Source organism: Schistocerca americana, chromosome 6, assembly GCF_021461395.2.
Source record: "Schistocerca americana isolate TAMUIC-IGC-003095 chromosome 6, iqSchAmer2.1, whole genome shotgun sequence".
Lineage (NCBI taxonomy): Eukaryota > Metazoa > Arthropoda > Insecta > Orthoptera > Acrididae > Schistocerca > Schistocerca americana.
In genome coordinates this window covers 72,539,689-72,558,886 of record NC_060124.1, presented here as the reverse complement: position 1 = coordinate 72,558,886, position 19,198 = coordinate 72,539,689, and the positions used below count along the sequence as shown (strand labels likewise).

General features: G+C 45.9%; 1 protein-coding gene across 1 annotated transcript in view; it reads left to right on the top strand.

Annotated features, from left to right (window-relative positions):
- Positions 1 to 388: 388 nt before the first annotated feature.
- Positions 389 to 19,198, top strand: part of LOC124619969 (potassium channel subfamily K member 13-like) — a 131,383-nt gene continuing 112,573 nt past the window's right edge. The window contains exon 1 of the mRNA XM_047146631.1: positions 389 to 670. Coding sequence (XP_047002587.1) covers positions 389 to 670 — 282 coding nt within the window. The remainder of the gene's footprint in view (positions 671 to 19,198) is intronic.

Below are 19,198 nucleotides of genomic sequence, written 5' to 3'. Positions count from 1 at the left end.
ATTATGCGCAGTATGAATCGAATCTGAATTTCACAATTGGCGGCCTCCCCTTGTAAGTTGATCCTGGTACACGTTTGAAGTGGTTTTTTTTTCGCAGAGATACACAGTTATGGTCAACTAACTACTTGCAGGCTGTAGGAAAAAAGACGCAACAACGGCGTAATAGTAATAACTATCCTGCTTGAAGGATTTTTCAGGCTGACTGATGCTCCGCTTTTCTTTGTCTGCGAAGAATTTAAAAAGGTAAGCTACAGCGAGCATGGCCCGTTCACTGCAATAACGCGGTTCGCACTTTGAGTACGCCAAAGACGACAAGTGGTAACGCTGTTATTCAGGCATTACGTGCTGCTCCGAGGACGTGCACACTCAGGTTTCAAGGAGCAGTAACATGGAGAGGCTTATGCTGTACCGATTGTTGTGTGACTGTTCTGTTGCATGTGAGCGTCACGTGTCCCAGTGTATTACTACTGACAGGGACGTGTGTCTGGTGTGTGTGGCAGGCTACGGGAATACGACGCCGCAGACGACGGCGGGCAAGGCGGTGGTGATCCTGTACGGCTTCCTGGGCTGCTCGGGCGGCATCCTCTTCTTCAACCTGTTCCTGGAGCGCATCATCACCCTGCTCGCGTGCGGGCTGCGCGCGCTCCACCTGCGCCGACTGCGCAGGCGCGTCGCCGCCGGCCGGCTCGCCCAGCGCAGGATCTCGGGCGCCACCATGGCCGCCACCAGGTATACTCCACCAGCTAACACTCGCACTGTGCGCAGCTCGGGGTCTAGTGGCTAGCGTCGCTGCCTCTGGATCGCGGGGTCACGGGCTCGATTCCCGGCCGGGTTGGGATTTCGCTGCCCGGGCACTGGGTCTTTATATATTCCTCATCATTTCATCATCATCATCATTCGTGACAGTGGCTAGATGAAACAGTGAGAAAATTACATTGTGTAAAGATTGGGACTTTGTACCGGCGCACATGGCCGCGCAGTTGAGCGCCCCACAAACCAAACGTAATTCGTCACCTGTACTTGCACAAGGTGGTCCATTGATCGTCACCGGGCCTAATATCTCACGAAATAAACGTCAAACGAAAAAACTACAAAGAACGAAACTTGTCTACCTTCAACGGAGAAACAAGATGGCGCTATGGTTGGCTGCTAGATGGAGCTGATATAGGTCAAACGGATATCAACTGCCTTTTCTTAAATAGGAACCCCCATTCTTTATCACATATTCTGGTAGTACGTAAAGAAATATGAATGTTTTAGATGGACCACTTTTTTCGCTTTGTGACAGATGGCGCTGTAATAGTCACAAACATATGGCTCGCAAGTTTAGACGAACAGTTGGTAACAGGTAGGTGGTTCAAATGGTTCAAATGGCTCTGAGCACTATGGGACTCAACTGCTGAGGTCATTAGTCCCCTGGAACTTAGAACTAGTTAAACCTAACTAACCTAAGGACATCACACACATCCATGCCGGAAGCAGGATTCGAACCTCCGACCGTAGCAGTCTCGCGGTTCCAGACTGCAGCGCCAGAACCGCGCGGTCACTTCGGCCGGCAACAGGTACGTGTTTTAAATTAAAATACAGAACGTAGTTACATTTGAACATTCTATTTCGGTTGTTCCAATGTGATACATGTACCTTTGTGAACTTATCATTTCTGAGAACGCATGCTGCTACACCGTGATTAACTGTAAATACCACATTAATGCAATAAATGCTCAAAGTGATGTCCGTCAACCTCAATGCATTTGGCAATACGTGTAACGACATTCCTCACAACAGCGAGTAGTTCGCCTTCCGTAATGTTCGCACACGCATTGACAATTCGCTGACGCATGTTGTCAGGCGTTGTTGGTGGATCACGATAGCAAATATCCTTCAACTTTCGCCACAGAAACAAATGCGGGGACGTCAGATCCGGTGAACGTGCGGGCCATGGTATGGTGGTTCGACGACCAATCCATGTCATGAAATATTATGCTATTCAATACCGCATCAACCGCACGCGAGCTATGTGCCGGACATCCATCATGTTGGAAGTACATCGCCATTCTGTTATTCAGTGAAACATCTTATAGTAACATTGGTAGAACATTACGTAGGAAATCAGCATACATTGCACCATTTAGATTGCCATCGATAAAATGGGGGTCAATTATCCTTCCTCCCATAATGCCGCACCATACATTAACCTGCCAAGATCGCTAATGTTCCACTTGACCCACCCATCGTGGATTTTCCGATGCCCAATAGTGCATATTAAACCGGTTTACGTTACTGCTGATGGGGAATGACGCTTCGTCGCTAACTAGAACGCGTGCAAAAAGATCTGTCATCGTCCCGTAATTTCTACTGTGCCCATTGACAGAACTGTACGCAACTTTCAAAGTCGTCGCCATGCAGTTCCTGGTGCATAGAAATATAGTACGGTTGCAATCGATGTTGATGTAGCATTGTCAACACCGACGTTTTTGAGATTCCCGATCCTCGCGCAGTTTGTCTGTTACTGACGTGCGGATTAGTCGCGACAGCAGCTAAAGCACCAACTTGCGCATCATCATTTGTTGCAGGTCGTGGTTGACGTTGCACATGTGGCTGAACACTTCCTGTTTCCCTAAATAACGTAACTATCCGGCGAACGGTCCAGACACTTGGATGATGTCCTCCAGGATGCCGAGCAGCATATATAGCAAACGTCCGTTGGGCATTTTGATCACAATAGCCATACATCAACACGATATCGACCTTTTCCCATTTTTTTTGTTTTCTTTATTGTAATTGTCAGCACCATATTACGCTGCTCTTCAGCCTTGAGTGGAACAATAATATCACATATAGGTGGCACAGATAATACAATAAAAACGTCGGGCCAAAATGTAGATACGAAAGACAATAAACAGGAAGCCATTCACGCTGGATGAGAAAAAACACTTATACTTATTGACACGTCGCACATAACACGGATAACTGCGACGGCACACGTGAACAGTGGCGTGATGGCGAAAGAACACTAAACGCAAAACGAAGGCGCACACACGAGACACTGATGGCGATGATCTCTGGCGCGCGAAAGTCCACTGAGCGTGTACGAGTCCGGGGACCTGCCAAGACAGGAGGAGGGGGGGGTGGGGTGGGAGAGGGAGAGGGGAGAGCATAGATGCCACGGGCAGGGGAGATAGGGGGAAGGGAGGAAGGGGGAGGGGAAGCCCGGGGGAAGAGGGGTGGAGGAAGGGGGATGGGGGGAAATGGAGAGAGAAGGGAGGGAGGGTGCCTAAAGGAAAAGACACAGGAAGTGGGGGGGAGGATCAACGTTGATAGGAGGGGTAGATGGAGGGGAGGAGGACATCATCAGGGAGGGGGAGTTGGCGGAAGCCACCTTGGGAGAGGGTAAGGAGGGTGGATAGATGGAGACCGGGTGGGACATGGGAATACAGGCGCGGCAGCAGGTGGGGGTGGGAGAGGATGGGCGAGACAAGCGAGTGATGAGGATCGAGTTTATGGGAGGTGTACAGGATCCGTATCCTTTCGAGGAAAAGGAGGAGGTGGGAAAACGGAATGAGATCATACAGGATCCGCGTGGGGGAGGGGAGACGGATGCGATAGGCTAGGCGGAGAGCATGGCGTTCAAGGATTTGAAGGGATTTATAAAAGGTAGGGGGGGCGGAGATCCAGGCCAGATGGGCGTAACAAAGGATAGTGCGGATGAGGGATTTATAGGTGTGGAGGATGGTGGAGGGGTCCAGACTCCACGTACGGCTGGAAAGGAGCTTGAGGAGACGGAGTCAGAAGTGTGCCTTGGCTTGGATTGTCCAGAGATGGGGGTCCAGGAGAGGCGACGGTCGAGGGTGACGCCAAGGTACTTAAGGGTGGGGGTGAGGGCGATAGGACGGCCATATATGGTGAGATAGAAATCAAGGAGGCGGAAGGAAGCGGTGGTTTTGCCTACAATGATCGCCTGGGTTTTGTAGGGATTGACCTTGAGCAACCATTGGTTGCACCAAGCGGTGAACCGGTCTAGATGGGATTGGAGAAGGTGCTGGGAGCGCTGCAGGGTGGGGGCAAGGGCACGGAAGGCGGTGTCATCGGCAAACTGGAGAAGGTGGACGGGGGGTGACGGCGGCAACATGTCCGCCGTATATTCCGCAATTGGTAAACAGTCCATTTTAACACGGGTAATGTATTACGAAGCAAATGCCGTCCACACTGGTGGAATGTTACGTGATACCACGTACTTATACGTTTGTGACTATTACAGCGCCATTTACCACAAAGCGAAAAAAGTGGTCCAACTAAAACAGTCATTTTTTTTACGTGCTACATGAATATGTAATAAAAATGTGGGTTCCTATTTACAAAAAACGCAGTTGATATCCGTTTGACCTATGGCAGCGCCATTTAGCGGGCCAACGATAGCGCCATCTGGTTCCCCCTTCAAGCTAGACGAGTTTCATTCTTTGTAGTTTTTTCGTTTGATGCTTATTTCGTGAGATTTTTGGCCCGGTCACTATTAATGGACCACCCTGTATATGTATACAGTATACACACTGATCAGCCGAAACATTGTGACCATATATTTCACAGAGTGTTGGCTCACCTTTGGGACTCAATAGCGAAACGTTACTGCATGAAATGTATTCGATAAGTCCTTGGAAAGTTTCCACAGCTATGTGTCACTAGATGCCAACGCACAGACCACGTAATTTCGGTAAATCAAGAGCCGGTGGTTTGCGGACGCTGAGCTGGCACCGTATAGCCTCCCAGGTGTGTTCAGTCCGTTCATATCGGGAGAATTTGGTGTCCAAGGCATTGACGTCAGTTCACAAGAAAGACAGGCCATGGTGCATACGTCACAGCATGTGACACTGCTGGTCTTACGAGTGTCAGCAGCCTTCTCCAGCAGGGATCAGTGATTGTTCCAGAAGAGTTTAATAATACTTAATGGCTCGCTAAAATGCTTGCACGTTAACGATCAATAGCACACGACAAAGTTGAGATCTACAGTGGATAGATGCCTTTTCGTTGATATATTCATTTCGTGTGGGCCCTGCATGGAGCCAAACAGTGGCGGACAAGGTAACTAGTACGATGTCAGAATGTCGTTGCAGCGCCCTTATTGCTCGTAGATGCCGACTGTCACGCACATCAAACCACTGAAGCACGATTGGGGCCTTAAGACACAGACTGTTATCTTACTGGAAGATGTCATGGCCATGGGGAAAGACATCATATATGATTGGATGCAGGTGGCCTGCGATAATGTTCACATACCCCATAGCTGCTACGTTGCTTTAGAATTCTACAAGCCCCCTGGAAGCTTAGCATACCATAACACTGAACAATGCATCTGTGTTCCAATGTTACTATGCAGCAGGTGTTTACCTGGACGGTGGCGTATCTGGACGCATTTATAGAGCTAATGTAACAAGAAAGTAAATTATCTGACCAGGCACCGTGTTTCCACTGACTCATAGTGAAATTTTGCTGACCCCGTGCCAATTGCAAATGTAATTGGCAATGTAGTTTCGTCAACATGTGAACATATACGGATCGTCTGTTCCGGAGTCCCATATTCTGCAATATGGGTTGAACGGTGTGCCTCCGAATACCTTGAGCCTGTACCAGAATGTCGCTCTGTCATCAGATCTGCCACAGATAGCCCTATCGTGCTTTACAGAGCGGGAAAGCCTCCGTTCTCCAGAGTCTGTGATCAGGCGTGGGCATATACAAGATGTTGTAGCCTACCCGTGGTTTCGCTATTTTTCAATCGGATTTCGTAGATCCTCACAACTTTTGCACGTAAAGAGCCAACCAGCTTCACCAATTCCGAGATGCCCGTCCCCAGTCGCTGGGCAATGACAGTTTGCCCCCTGTCAAAGTTGCTTATATCAGTGATTTCCCATTTGCCCACTTAGTCGGTACGATTAATTCGCGTTCATGTCTGCTCTGCTTATACACTTCCCTTACCTGCGAGGGCGGCCTGCCTACTCGTCACCACCAATTTCGTCCAAGTTTACGGGAAAGGCAAGACTTGGCTAGCTTGCAAAGCTCCCAGAAAAAGACAGCATGGCGCTGGTCGGGCGACGTATTAGCTATTTAAGTTACTGTAGCTTGGGGACAGTTTGGCGCAGCGGAAAGAGTAGAGAATGGATTGTGGGGTCTATCACCTACGCACAATTTTTTTTATTTTCAAGTTTTTCCGTTACTTACATTGGAAATAAATCGAAACATTGTAGAACAAGCGGGGTTTATTAATATTTTCATGTTGTTGTGATCTTCAGTCCAAAGACTGGTCTGATGTAGCTATCCATGCTACTCTAACCTGTGCAAGCCTCTTCATCTCCGTGTAACTACTGCAATCTACATCCTTTTGAAGTTACCATACAGTAGAGATGCATGCCTTCCCGGAAAAATTGCAGCTGTGGTTTCCCCTTGCTTACAGCGTTCGCAGTACCATCACGGCGAGGCTCCTTTGGTTGATGTTACAAGGTCAAATCAGTCAATCATCCAGACCGTTGCCTACGCAACTTCTGGAAAGGCTCTTCAGGAACCAGACCTTTGTCTGACCACTCAACAGAGACTTCTTCTTTGTGGTTGCCCCTGTGTTACAAATAGCTGTATCGTTGAGGTACACAAGCTACCCAGCCAACGGCAAGGTCCATGGTTCATAGAAGTTATGAAAAGAATTTTTTTGATTTTTGTGATGAAGCCCCAGTTACTTGCATTGCAAATAATGGGAGACAAAGCTCAACACTCCACTTTTAGTAATATTTTCATAAAAGTCACGAAATGAATTTTCTCACTCATGTGATGAAGCCCTCCATGCAGGAGAACAAATTTCTTCTGCTAATTTAAGGGTGGGGAATACAAAAAAATGCACAATTACACGTCTAGATTTTTCACGACGAAGGAGGATACTCATCTGGCAGTCATCCCAAATGCACTTCGCTGTCGATTTATGAGATGTTTATTTTAATCGTCAGATAAACAAATCGATCAAAAAGATTCAAAACGGCTCTAATCGAGTGACAAAAGGAAATCTCACCCCGAGAAGGGCGTATCAAAATAAATTGTAGCGTATATCACCAGCTATAATCGCGAATATTTGCCGAAACGATGCGTTACGCATTGTTTCCTGCCAAACTGTGTGATGACGGAGAACCTTCTATGAATGTAAACCAAGTCTGTATCTCTATAGAAATTTTAAACCAACCATGTAATTGTGAAAGTGCGGCTTCTGTAACGTGAGTAAGATGCGGGGAAATATAACTGTTTTCCCTGTTTTTACGATGAGTATCAGCCCATTTCGTGTAAGTTATCAACTGTAAAATAATACATGCATCTAATTTCGTAAATGAGGTTCTCTTGTAAGCCTTACAATCCTATCTTGGAAAATTGATTTATAATCCCGGATTTTCTTTTGCCTTCCTTTTTCGTTACTTTAATGAAAATATTAATAAACTGAGATTTTGGAGAATTTTTCGCTTTATTTGTAGTGTAAATAATATAAAAATTGAAAATAATTTTTTTTTTCGCAGTCGACCCCAGGGACTCGACCCCACGACCAGCACAGTGATAGTATATACAGGGTGGCCCATTGATACTCACCGGGCCAAATATCTCACGAAATAAGCGTCAAAAGAAAAAATACAAAGTACGAAACTTGTCTAGCTTGAAGGAGGAAACTAGATGGCACTATGGTTGGCCCGCTAGATGGCGCTGCCATATGTCAAACGGATATAAACTGCTTTTTTTAAAGTAGGAACCCCCTTTTTTATTACATATTCGTGTAGTACGTAAAGAAATATGATTGTTTTAGTTGCACCACTTTTTTCGCTTTCTGATAGATGGCGCTGTAATAGTCACAAACGTATAAGTACGTGGTATCACGTAACATTCCGCCAGTGCGGACGGTATTTGCTTCGTGATACATTACCTGTGTTAAAATGGACCGTTTACCAATTGAGGAAAAGGTCAATATCGTGTTGATGTATGGCTATTGTGATCAGAATGCCCAAAGGGCTTGTGCTATATATGCTGCTCGGTATAGTGGACGCCATCATCCAAGTGTCCGGACCGTTCGCCGGATAGTTACGTTATTTAAGGTAACAGGAAGTGTTCTGCTGCAAGTGAAACGTCAACCACGACCTGCAACAAATGATGATGCCCAAGTAGGTGTTTTAGCTGCTGTTGCGGCTAATCTGCACATCAGTAGCAGACCAATTGCGTGAGAATCGGGAATCTCAAAAACGTCGGTGTTGAGAAAGCTACATCAACATCGATTGCATTTCTATGCACCAGGAATTGCATGGCTACGACTTTCAACGTCGTTTACAGTTCTGCCAGTGGGCTCAAGAGAATTTACGGGACGATGACAGATTTTTTGCACGCGTTCTATTTAGCGACGAAGCGTCATTCACCAACAGCGGTAACGTAAACTGGCGTAATATGCACTATTGGGCAACGGAAAATCCACAATGGCTGCGACAAGTAGAACATCAGCGACCTTGGCGGGTTAATGTATGGTGCGGCATTATGGGGGCAAGGATAATTGGCCCCCATTTTATCGATGGCAGGCTAAATGGTGCAATGTATGCTGATTTCCTACGTAATGTTCTACCGATGTTACCACAAGATGTTTCACTGCATGACAGAATGGCGATGTACTTCCAACATGATGGATGTCCGGCACATAGCTCGCGTGCGGTTGAAGCGGTATTAATAGCATATTTCATGACAGGTGGATTGGTCGTCGAAGCACGCACGTTCACCGGATCTGACGTCCACGGATTTCTTCCTGTGGGGAAAGTTGAAGGATATTTGCTATCGTGATCCACCGACAACGCCTGACAACATGCGTCAGCGCATTGTCAATACATGTGCGAACATTACGGAAGGCGAACTACTCGCTGTTGAGGGGAATGTCGTTACACGTATTGCCAAATGCATTGAGGTTGACGGACATCATTTTGAACATTTATTGCATTAATGTGGTATTTACAGGTAATCAGGCTGTAACAGCATGCGTTCTTAGAAATGATAAGTTCACAAAGGTACATGTATCACATTGGAACAGCCGAAATAAAAAGTTCAAACGTACCTACGTTCTGTATTTTAATTTAAAGAACCTACCTGTTATCAACTGTTCGTCTAAAATTGTGAGCCATATGTTTCTGACTATTCCAGCGCCATCTATCACAAAGCGAAAAAAATGGTCCAACTAACTCTTATTTCTAAAGGTACTACACGAATATTTAATAAAAAATGGGGGTTCGTAATTTAAAAAACGCAGTTGATATCCGTTTGACTTATGACAGCGCCATCTAGCGGGCCAACCATAGCGCCATCTGGTTTCCCCCTTCAAGCTAGACAAGTTTCGTTCTTTGTAGTTTTTTCGTTTGACACTTATTTCGTAAGATATTTGACCCGGTCACGATCAATGGACCACCATGTATATTGCGAGACTCAAGCTACTATACCAGCCTGACATGAATTATACGTTCGATCATCTTTATGCTTAGTGTTATTGCGTTCAACAACTAAGAAATTTTAGGCGAGGAAAGAGAATTAATCACCCACTTGTGGGTACCTCGACACTGTGGCGGGTGCGCTCCTAGCAAAGCCTATCGACGTTGCCAGGTAGGCACGAGCTGCTGTGTCAGGCCCTCTGGTCCACAGGTGATGCATGACACAGTGACTGACACTATGGGTAGCAAAACGAAACCACAGATGCCTAAATCCATCTTCAATCGATCCTTTGCAAAGGTATGTCCACGAGAATTGCCACAGTTTTAATTCTCGAACCACTGGAGAGATGAGTGATTTATATGTATTCACATCCTCAAGAATAGCAAAGAAAACTGAGGACGTGTTAGATGACGATCAGTTTCGCTTTAGGAAAGGTAAAGGCACTAGAGAGATAGTTCTGACTTTGCGGTTGATAATGGAAGCAAGACTAAAGAAAAAAACAAGATACGTTCATAGGATTTGTCGACGTGGAAAAGGCGTTCTTCAATGTACAATGGTTCAAGATGTTTGAAATTCTGAGGAAAATATGGGTAAACTATAGGGAGAGACGGGTAATATAAAATACGTACAAGAGCCAAGAGGAACAATAAGAGTGGACGAGCAAGAACGAAGATCTCATATTAAAAAGGGTGTAAGGCAGGAAGGTAGTCTTTCGTTTGTACTGTTCAATCTGTACATCGAAGAAGCAATGATGGAAATAAAATAAAGATTCAGGAGTGGAATTTAAATCCAAAGTGAAATGATGTCAATGATACGATTCGTTGATGACACTGCTATCCCGAGTGAAAGTGAAGAAGAATTACAAGATACGCTGAATGGAGTGAACAGTCTAATGAGTACAGAATATGGATTGAGAGTAAATCGAAGAAAGACAAAAGTAATGAGAAATAGCATAAATAAGAGCAGCGAGAAATTTAACATCAGGACTGATAATCACGAAGTAGGTGAATTTTAGGAATTCTGCTACCTAGGTAGCAAAACAACCAATGGCGGACGGAGAAAGGAGGACATCAAAAGCAGACTACCACTGGCAAAAAGGGCATTCCTGGCCAAGAGAAGTATACTAGTATATCAAACATAGGCCTTAATTTGTGGAAGACATTTCTGCGAATGTGCATTTGGAGCACAACATTGTATGGTAGTAGGACGTGGTGGAAAAATTCGGAACAGAAGAGAATCGAAGTATCTGAGATGTGGTGCTACAGATGAATGTTGAATATTGGGTGGACTGGTAAGGTAAGGAATGAGGAGGTTCTGAGCAGAATCGGAGAGGAAATGAATATGTGGAAAACACTGACAAGAAGGGACAGGATGATGGGACATCTGTTAAGTCATCAGGGATTGACTTCCATGGTACTAGAGAGAGCCGTAGAGGGCGTAAACTGTACAGGAAGACAGAGATTGGAATACTTTTAGCAAATAAATGGGGACGTAGATAGCAAGTGCTACTCTGAGATGAAGCGGTTAGCACAGGAGAGGAACCACCGTTCTTCGTTTGTATCGGTCCCTTGTCCGTTTGAAACTAGACAATGACTATCAAAATATCCACGGGTGTGCTGCCGGTCTATAGTGTCCAACGGGCACAATATTTCGGCGATCATACATGTCGCCATCATCAGGTGAACTGACGGACTGAGCTCCTGTGAACGTGCCGGCACGGAGATCCGTACGCTATGGCTGCTCAGAGGGAACTGGGTTCGGTCGCGGTGGCGGCCGATTTAAATACCCTCCGCCCGCGGCGCGCTCTCTCCGCCTTCCGCGCCCCGCGCCGCGGTCGCGCGGTGGAACAGACTGCGACGGCGTCTGAGATGACGTCGGTGTGATGGCTCTGTCCGCCGTGGTCGTCACAACTACTCGTTTGCTCGATTTACTCTTGATTAACCCAATCGCTGGTTCCCAAGCCTTGCTAAGATTATAGCCACAGTCACGGTTTATGAGGTCGTCATTGGTGCGAATTTCGATGGCCTCTCTAACAACGCTGTCCCAGTATCTCGACGTCTGTACCAGAATCCTCGTGCGGTCATACTCCATGGCGTGATTTTCCGACAAACAATGTTCAGCGACCGCCGACTTGCTCGGATACATCAGTCGAGTGTGCCTCTGGTGTTCACGGCATCGATCCTCGACGGTACGCATCGTCTGACCAATATACGACTTGCCACATTGACACGGAATCTTGTACACGCCGGCCTTCCTCAAACAGAGGTCATCTTTGGCGCTCCCCACCAGTGCACGAGTTTTATTTGGAGGACAAAACACAGTTCCGACCCGGTGTTTCTTCAGAATGCGGGCGATTTTCCCCGAGACTGCGCCTGTGTATGGAATAAATGCAGTGCCTACCTCCTCCCTCGTGACTTCATCCATCTCAACAGGTTGTGCTGCAGTGGTTGGGCGGAGAGCACGTTGAATCTGCCACTCTGAGTACACATTTTTTCGAAATACAGTTCTCAGATGTTCCAATTCCTGGGGTAGACTCTCTGCGTCAGAGATAGTGCGCGCCCTATGTACTAGAGTTTTAAGTACCCCATACCTCTGTGAAGGGTGGTGGCAGCTGTCTGCGCGCAAATACAGATCAGTGTGCGTTGTCTTCCGATACACCCCATGACCTAGGGTGCCGTCAGCCCTTCTCTTGACCAAGACGTCAAGAAAAGGTAACTTACCCTCCGTTTCAGTCTCCATAGTGAATTTGATGTTGGGGTGTATGGAGTTTAGATGTGTAAGGAAGTCAAGGAGTTTATCCATACCATGTGGCCAGATGACGAATGTGCCGTCCACGTAACGGAAAAAGCAAGTAAGTTTCCATACGGATGACGACAGGGCTTCCTCCTCGAAGTTCTCCATGTACAAATTCGCTACCACCGGTGAGAGTGGGCTACCCATGGCGACTCCCTCCGTTTGTTCGTAGTATTCTCCATTAAAAAGAAAATACGTGGAAGTCAAGACATGCCTAAAAAGTTCAGTGGTCTTCTCGTCGAACTTCTGACTAATCAATTCTAGTGACTCCCACAGGGGTACCCTCGTAAACAAGGAAACGACGCCAAAACTCGCCATGATATCTGACTCATCCAACCTGAAGCTACCAAGGCGTTTAACAAAATCCACGGAATTACGGATGTGATGAGGGCATTTACCCACATAAGGACTGTTTCGTTTATGCATCTGCACATCCGTTCCTGTTACGCCATCACAATACTATCCCTCATCGTGGCATCCGTTTGGCCACTGGCGCCTTTTACACTAGCCCAGTTGAGGGTCTGTGTGCAAAAGTTGGCGAACTACCGCTGTACTACCGCCGTGACTTTCTCCTCAAACGGTATGCATGCCGTTTGTCTGCAATGCGTGGCCACCCATCCTGTCCCTCCTCCTTTGATGACTCCTTTGGTCGCCAGTAAGGGGCGCGTTCGGCTCTTGCTCCAGCAGCTTCACGCCTACCTGCAACTTTCCCGGTGGGTGTAAACGCTTCACCACCTTGCCTTCGTGCGGCGGCCCGTGTTCATCTTGGCCTTCATTCGCTTCCTAAGGACACTGCTCCACCCTCGCTCTATCGCCTTCAGTTTCACGATCTTCGTGCGGAACTTCGCGATAATACCTGTGTGCACACTCTAGGATCTCTGCCTGACGGTGGCGTCGCCTGTGCCTCCGTCATTGGCACCGACGTTTTCTGGTATCGGCTTCCGGTACACTGCTCAGTATTTACAGCAGAGCTCTTCGACCTGTATCAGGCCATGCAGTACGTACGGCGACACCGGCTTTCCAATTGCGTCATCTGCTCGTGCTCTCTCAGTGCCCTTCAAAGCCTCTGTGTTCTGTAAACCGCTAATCCCTTTGTGAGAACGGATCCAGGAAAGCTGTCACTTGCTCACTATTGCTGGAGCACTGTGATGTTTAAGTGGGTTCCTGGTCACGCTGGTCTGACAGGAAAGGAGGCAGCAGACACTGCTGCCAAGGCTGCAGTCGTCGTAGCACTGCCCGCTAGTTCTTTCACTCCCTCCGATGATCTCTGTGTTGCCGTCTGTTAGCAAGTGGCCTCACCTTGGCATCACCACTGGTTCTCCCTTCATGGCAATAAACTGCGGGTTATTAAGCCTCTCCCAGCGGCTTGGACGACCCCCTGTCGGCCCACTCGCCGTGAGGAGATCATTTTAGCTAGATTGCGTGTCGGGCACTGTCTTTTAGCCATCGCCATTAGTTAAGTGGTGCTCCCCCACCACTTTCTACTCACTGCGCTCAACCTTTGATAGTCCGCCATTTCCTGACGGAATGCCCTTTTTGTACCCATCTACGTTCCCGTTTGTGTTTGCCGTCTGAATTATCGGCCGTTTTAATGAACGACGCGCGGGCTGTCGACCGCGTTTTACTTTTTATACGTCGTAGCGATATGGCGAAGGCCATTTAATTTTTAGCTCAGGTCCTCCGTTTCTCTACGGCGTTTCTCTATGGCGTTTTACTTTTTATACGTCGTAGCGATATGGCGAAGGCCATTTAATTTTTAGCTCAGGTCCTCCGTTTCTCTATGGCGTATTTTACAAACCTTTCTCCACGTCCCTGTTTTTAGCTGCCTTCTCTTCCGTCGATTGGGATTAACGTGCAGTTGTTCTTAACTCCTCCCTTTGTCTTCGTGTTCTACAGCTCTGACTGGCCGCGTACGATCCTAGTTGTTTTTGCACCCTAAAACGAAACAAACAAATTAAGAATAATATCTTCGTGTAGGTTTGCTAGGAGATGGTCGATAGTTAACGGTAACAGTAAGAAAACTAAGTTGCATGAAATGGTAGACAGGCGGTTGGAGAATGGAAAAGTGCGAGAACTACAAAATGAGGTGTACTAAAGCATTGATTTATTAACACAGAAAATTAAATGTTTTACAATTGTAAAATTCACAGTTAAGTATAACCGTTGAACGGCATAAGAGATGTTAATTAAAAACCACAAAGATCGTCCTTCTTTGCAGTTTCAAAATAAATTTATGGATAAAGCCGTTGCTACAAAACTGTTAATCGCCCTAGGGCGTTGCTCATTAACAGATTATTCAAGAACATTAATTGCCTATACTTAGCAATTGCACGAACGGCTCAAGATCCAGTGATAAGTTTTAAGTAGCTGCGGTACAAGTGTTTAACTTAGCGTTACAGGTCGCAGTCAAACAAATATTACTCGCAGCAACAGGAGAAACAGCTTAACGCCCAGTGATATGTGTCTACCATGGCTAAGTCATCTCAAGTAACACAAATTTACATGCAATCTTCATCAAGGGTCATATTTCCTCGATCATAAGACCAATTTACCGGTAACAGCGACCAAACGTAAATAGCCAGAGTTAAACTACAGTGAATCTTAATGACATTTACGATAAATACAGGAATAAAAAAATTAGCGGCCAGCAGCTACGTAACAACTTCACAGTTGATGAAGCTGCTTCAGGATTTACAGAAATTGGTAATAGTTCTGGAGTATCTTAAGCTTAACCACAGACCTTTACAGCACAACAGTCTGGCAAAACATCACGTTAAACGTACCCTAGAGCCCGTCTCTAGTCAGTGTCGGTTAGAGTTACTCAAGCGGGATTTACAAGATATCAGCTGCATTAAAATATCTACCAATGTTATTCCGCTTGTATATTTCGTCGGCTGTTGCTGCTGTTTATTTTCCTGTAACCTCTGACATTAAGCATTTCGCTTGCTTTGGTGTTTTATGTGTTAATTACTGACATTTAAAACACCAAAGCAGTCCATGCGTTTAATTCCAGAGGTAACAGGAAAATAAACAGCAGCAATAGCTGACCAGATTTACACACAGAACTAGCTAAGCACTGTGGGCAACAACGTTAAATACACACATTACAAGATACCTATCACAAAGGCAGCTAGTTCGGAAAACAGCAAACAACAACTAATGGGGACTTGACATAATCAGGCTGGCCAGCTGCCACACCAAACTCGATACTTTTACCAGAGGCGTATTGCAAAATCGTTTGGCAAATGTCACCAGTTCGACCAAAGCATACAATGAGATCCCTGACAAATAACGGAAATAAATAATGGCTAATCTGTTCTGTAACACACATACAGGCAGAATTACCGCTGTTCTAGTTAAATACGAGGGTTGGAACTTATAGAGTGGTAACTATTTATTCACAACCGATTCAAATGGTTCAAATGGCTCTGAGCACTATGGGACTTAACATCTATGGTCATCAGTCTCCTAGAACTTAGAACTACTTAAACCTAACTAACCTAAGGACAGCACACAACACCCAGCCATCACGAAGCAGAGACAATCCCTGACCCCGCCGGGAATCGAACCCGGGCGTGGGAAGCGAGAACGCTACCGCACGACCACGAGATGCGGGCGCAACCGATTCAAAAGAGCGATGTGGAAGGCGTAGTATACCGTTATCAGCGCCTGCTCTGTTGATGTTGCGAATGGATACCTGTCGAATCTCTGGAAAAGTTCTGAATGGAATGCCACGAAGTTATTCCTTCATCTTCGGAATCAAATCAAAGTCACAAGGACTTAAGTCCGGCGAGTACGGTGAATGGTACAGTACTTCCCAGTCCCATTGACCGAACAGAGCTGCCACAGCTTGAGCCGTATGCACCCTCGCTTTGTCGTGAAGAATGATGGGTGGGCTGCGCAGAAAGTGTCGCCGCTTCTTTCGAAAAGCTGATCGCAGGTGATGTTCCAAAAACTAACAGTAATACTGTGCATTGACGGTTTGCGGAAAAAGAACGTAATGCGTTAGGAAAACACCGTTGCAGTCGTACACGAGAATCACCATAACTTTTACCATACTGGGGCTCTACGCACTTTCGACATTCGCGGCGACACTTAATGACGCCATTCTTTGAATTGTATTTTCGGTTTTGGCTCGTACGATGTGACCCATGTCTCATACAGTGTTACGATACGGCGTAAGAAAGCCTCTCCTTCGCGCCCATAGTTCCAAGTGCGTCTAAGTAGCGTCGTAACGCACCCATTTCTGGATTTCCGTCAATTCATACGGAACCCATCGTCATGCAATTTTTCGCATGCCCAGGCGTTCCTTCAGGATGCGAAGCACAGTTGCATACCCTAATCCTGTTTCGTGGGCGAGCTCACGAATCGTATGGCGTCGATCACTGTCAACTAACGCCGCAACAGCGTGCACTACTTCTTCAGAGACTCTAGGACGACCTGCCCGATGCATGTCTGCCACAGTTTGCATGTCTGCCACAGTTTGCCAACCTTCGTTGAAGGCTTTTACCCAACGTGCCACTGTTCTGTACGGAAATGCCGATGCCCCGCACGCCTCTTAAAGACCTTGATGACATCTGGCACATTCAGTCTTGATCCAACTCCGTTGTTCCTGTTTCGAAAACATAGTGACACAGTTAGTTAGTTAGTTAGTTGGTTAGTTAACTACTTAGTTACATGTTCCATTGATCAATACCACGGAAAATCCGTTACGATGTCAAATATGTCAAATGCACAAGAAATGCGCACAGGAAACAAGTTATTTTTTTACATTATAGTATTACACCTAAATATTTCTATTATTATCCCATTCGCTTAGAGCGACCGCTACGGTCGCAGGTTCGAATCCTGCCTCGGGCATGGATGTGTGTGATGTCGTTAGGTTAGTTAGGTTTAATTAGTTCTAAGTTCTAGGCGACTGATGACCTCAGAAGTTAAGTCGCATAGTGCTCAGAGCCATTTGAACCATTCCCTTAATGACACAAAATGCATATATTACATCTCCAGATTTATTTACTCATATTCAAGAATTCATCTATGGTATAGAAGGAGTTGTCAAGGAGGTATGATTTCATTTTGTTTTTGGAACTATTACTGCTGTCTGTCAGACATTTTATTTCATCTGGTAATTTATCAGAAAGTTTTATAGGAGCATGTTTTACCCCTTTCTGTGCCAAAGATAGGTTAAGTAAAGGACAGTGTAGGTCTTTCTTTTTTCTGGTATTGTAATCATCAATGTCGCTGTTGATTTTAAACTGGTCCATGTTGTTGAAAATAAAATTTCATTACTCAGTAAATGTACTGTGAGGCAGTTGTAAGAATTCCTAACCTTTCAAACAGATGTCTACAAGATGTGCGACTATGAACCCCCCACATAATTCTAACTACTTTCTTTTGAGCAGTGAATACCTTTTGCCTATGTGTTGAGTTGCCCCAGAATATTATTCTGTATGCCATCAGAGAGTAGAAGTATGCAAAGTATGTTAGCTTACTAATTTCTACATCCTCAAAATGGGCAATTATTCTGATTGCAAATGTTGCTGAACCTAGTCGCTTTAGGAGATCCAGAATATGACTTTTCCTATTAAGATTCTCATCTATATGTACACCCAAAAACTTAAAATGCTCTACCCTGGCTACTGACTACTTTTGATGTGTTATGTTTATTGAAGGAATTATACTTTTTGCAGCAGAAAATTCGATGTACTGTGTTTTTTTTTTTTTTTTTTTTCAAAGTTCAGAGCAAGCCCATTCGCAGAAAACCAATTAATAACTTTTCCAAAGAGCCTATTTGTATCATTTTTATCGCACTTTCTTTCACTGGATTAATAATTATGCTTGTATCATCAGCAAACAGTGTCAGTTCAGCATCTTGTTTCACATAAGAATGGAGGTCATTCACATATATCAAGAACAGGAGAGGACCCATGATCGAACCTTGTGGAACACCTAATGTAATTTCACCACAGTTAGACGAAGTGGCAAACTCCTCTGAATCACTTGAAGCATATAAAGAGACTTTGTGCTTCCTGTTCTGTAGATATGGCTTAAACCACTCATATGCTGTTCCATTACATTAGACCGCTCGCTCACAAGTGACTGTGTTTCCCTCGATTATGCACACGCTGGTGACGTGGGACTGGTGAGTCCACTTGCCCGGAGGTTACGTAGGTATGTCAACAACGTGTGTTACCAGCGACAGTAGTAGATTCCATTGCATAGTGTCTCCACAGCAGTGTTGCCACTGTTTAAGTTCCACCCGACGTATAACACAATTGCATAAAATAAGTTACAAAAACTGTAAACGTTAAACAGTATTCTAAGAAAATACAGGAGGCCAAAGAATAAAGCGAATTGTGCAAGCACTAAGAGCTAAACACTATTTTAATGAAACGGTAAAAAAACATTCATAAGTTAAAGCATTATTCGTGTTCCTGCTGTTAATAAGGCGAATGCACCATTCGTTGGTTGTATATTTTCATGAGGTTCAAACGGGAGCGTCTGCGGTAATGGATGGGAACTGTAACTGCTGTGTGCAGACGCGAGCTCAGTTGGTGACCCTTCGCTCACAGCTCCAGACTGCGTTGGCTTCCGCTACACAGCTTGAGGCTGCTACCAAGGGACATCAGTGTGGTGGGTCGGACAGGGGAATGAGAGAGACGTCGAGCACGTCCCAGGTGGCCCCCGTCCGATCTGCTGCTGTGGCCGCCCTGGGCACTACCTGCACTGAGGTTGACCCCTCACCTGTGGTCGAGTGGGAGATCATTCCAAAGTCTGGCAGGCAGCGAGAAACTTTCCGAGGGGCCGATCGTAGGGCCTCGCCAGTTCGTTTGATGAACAGGTTTCGGGCGTTATCTGTGACTCCCTGTTCCAGAGGAAGCTTCTCGGCCCGCAAGGTCTGGGCGTTAACAGAGGGTGAGTTTGCTGGTAGTTGCGA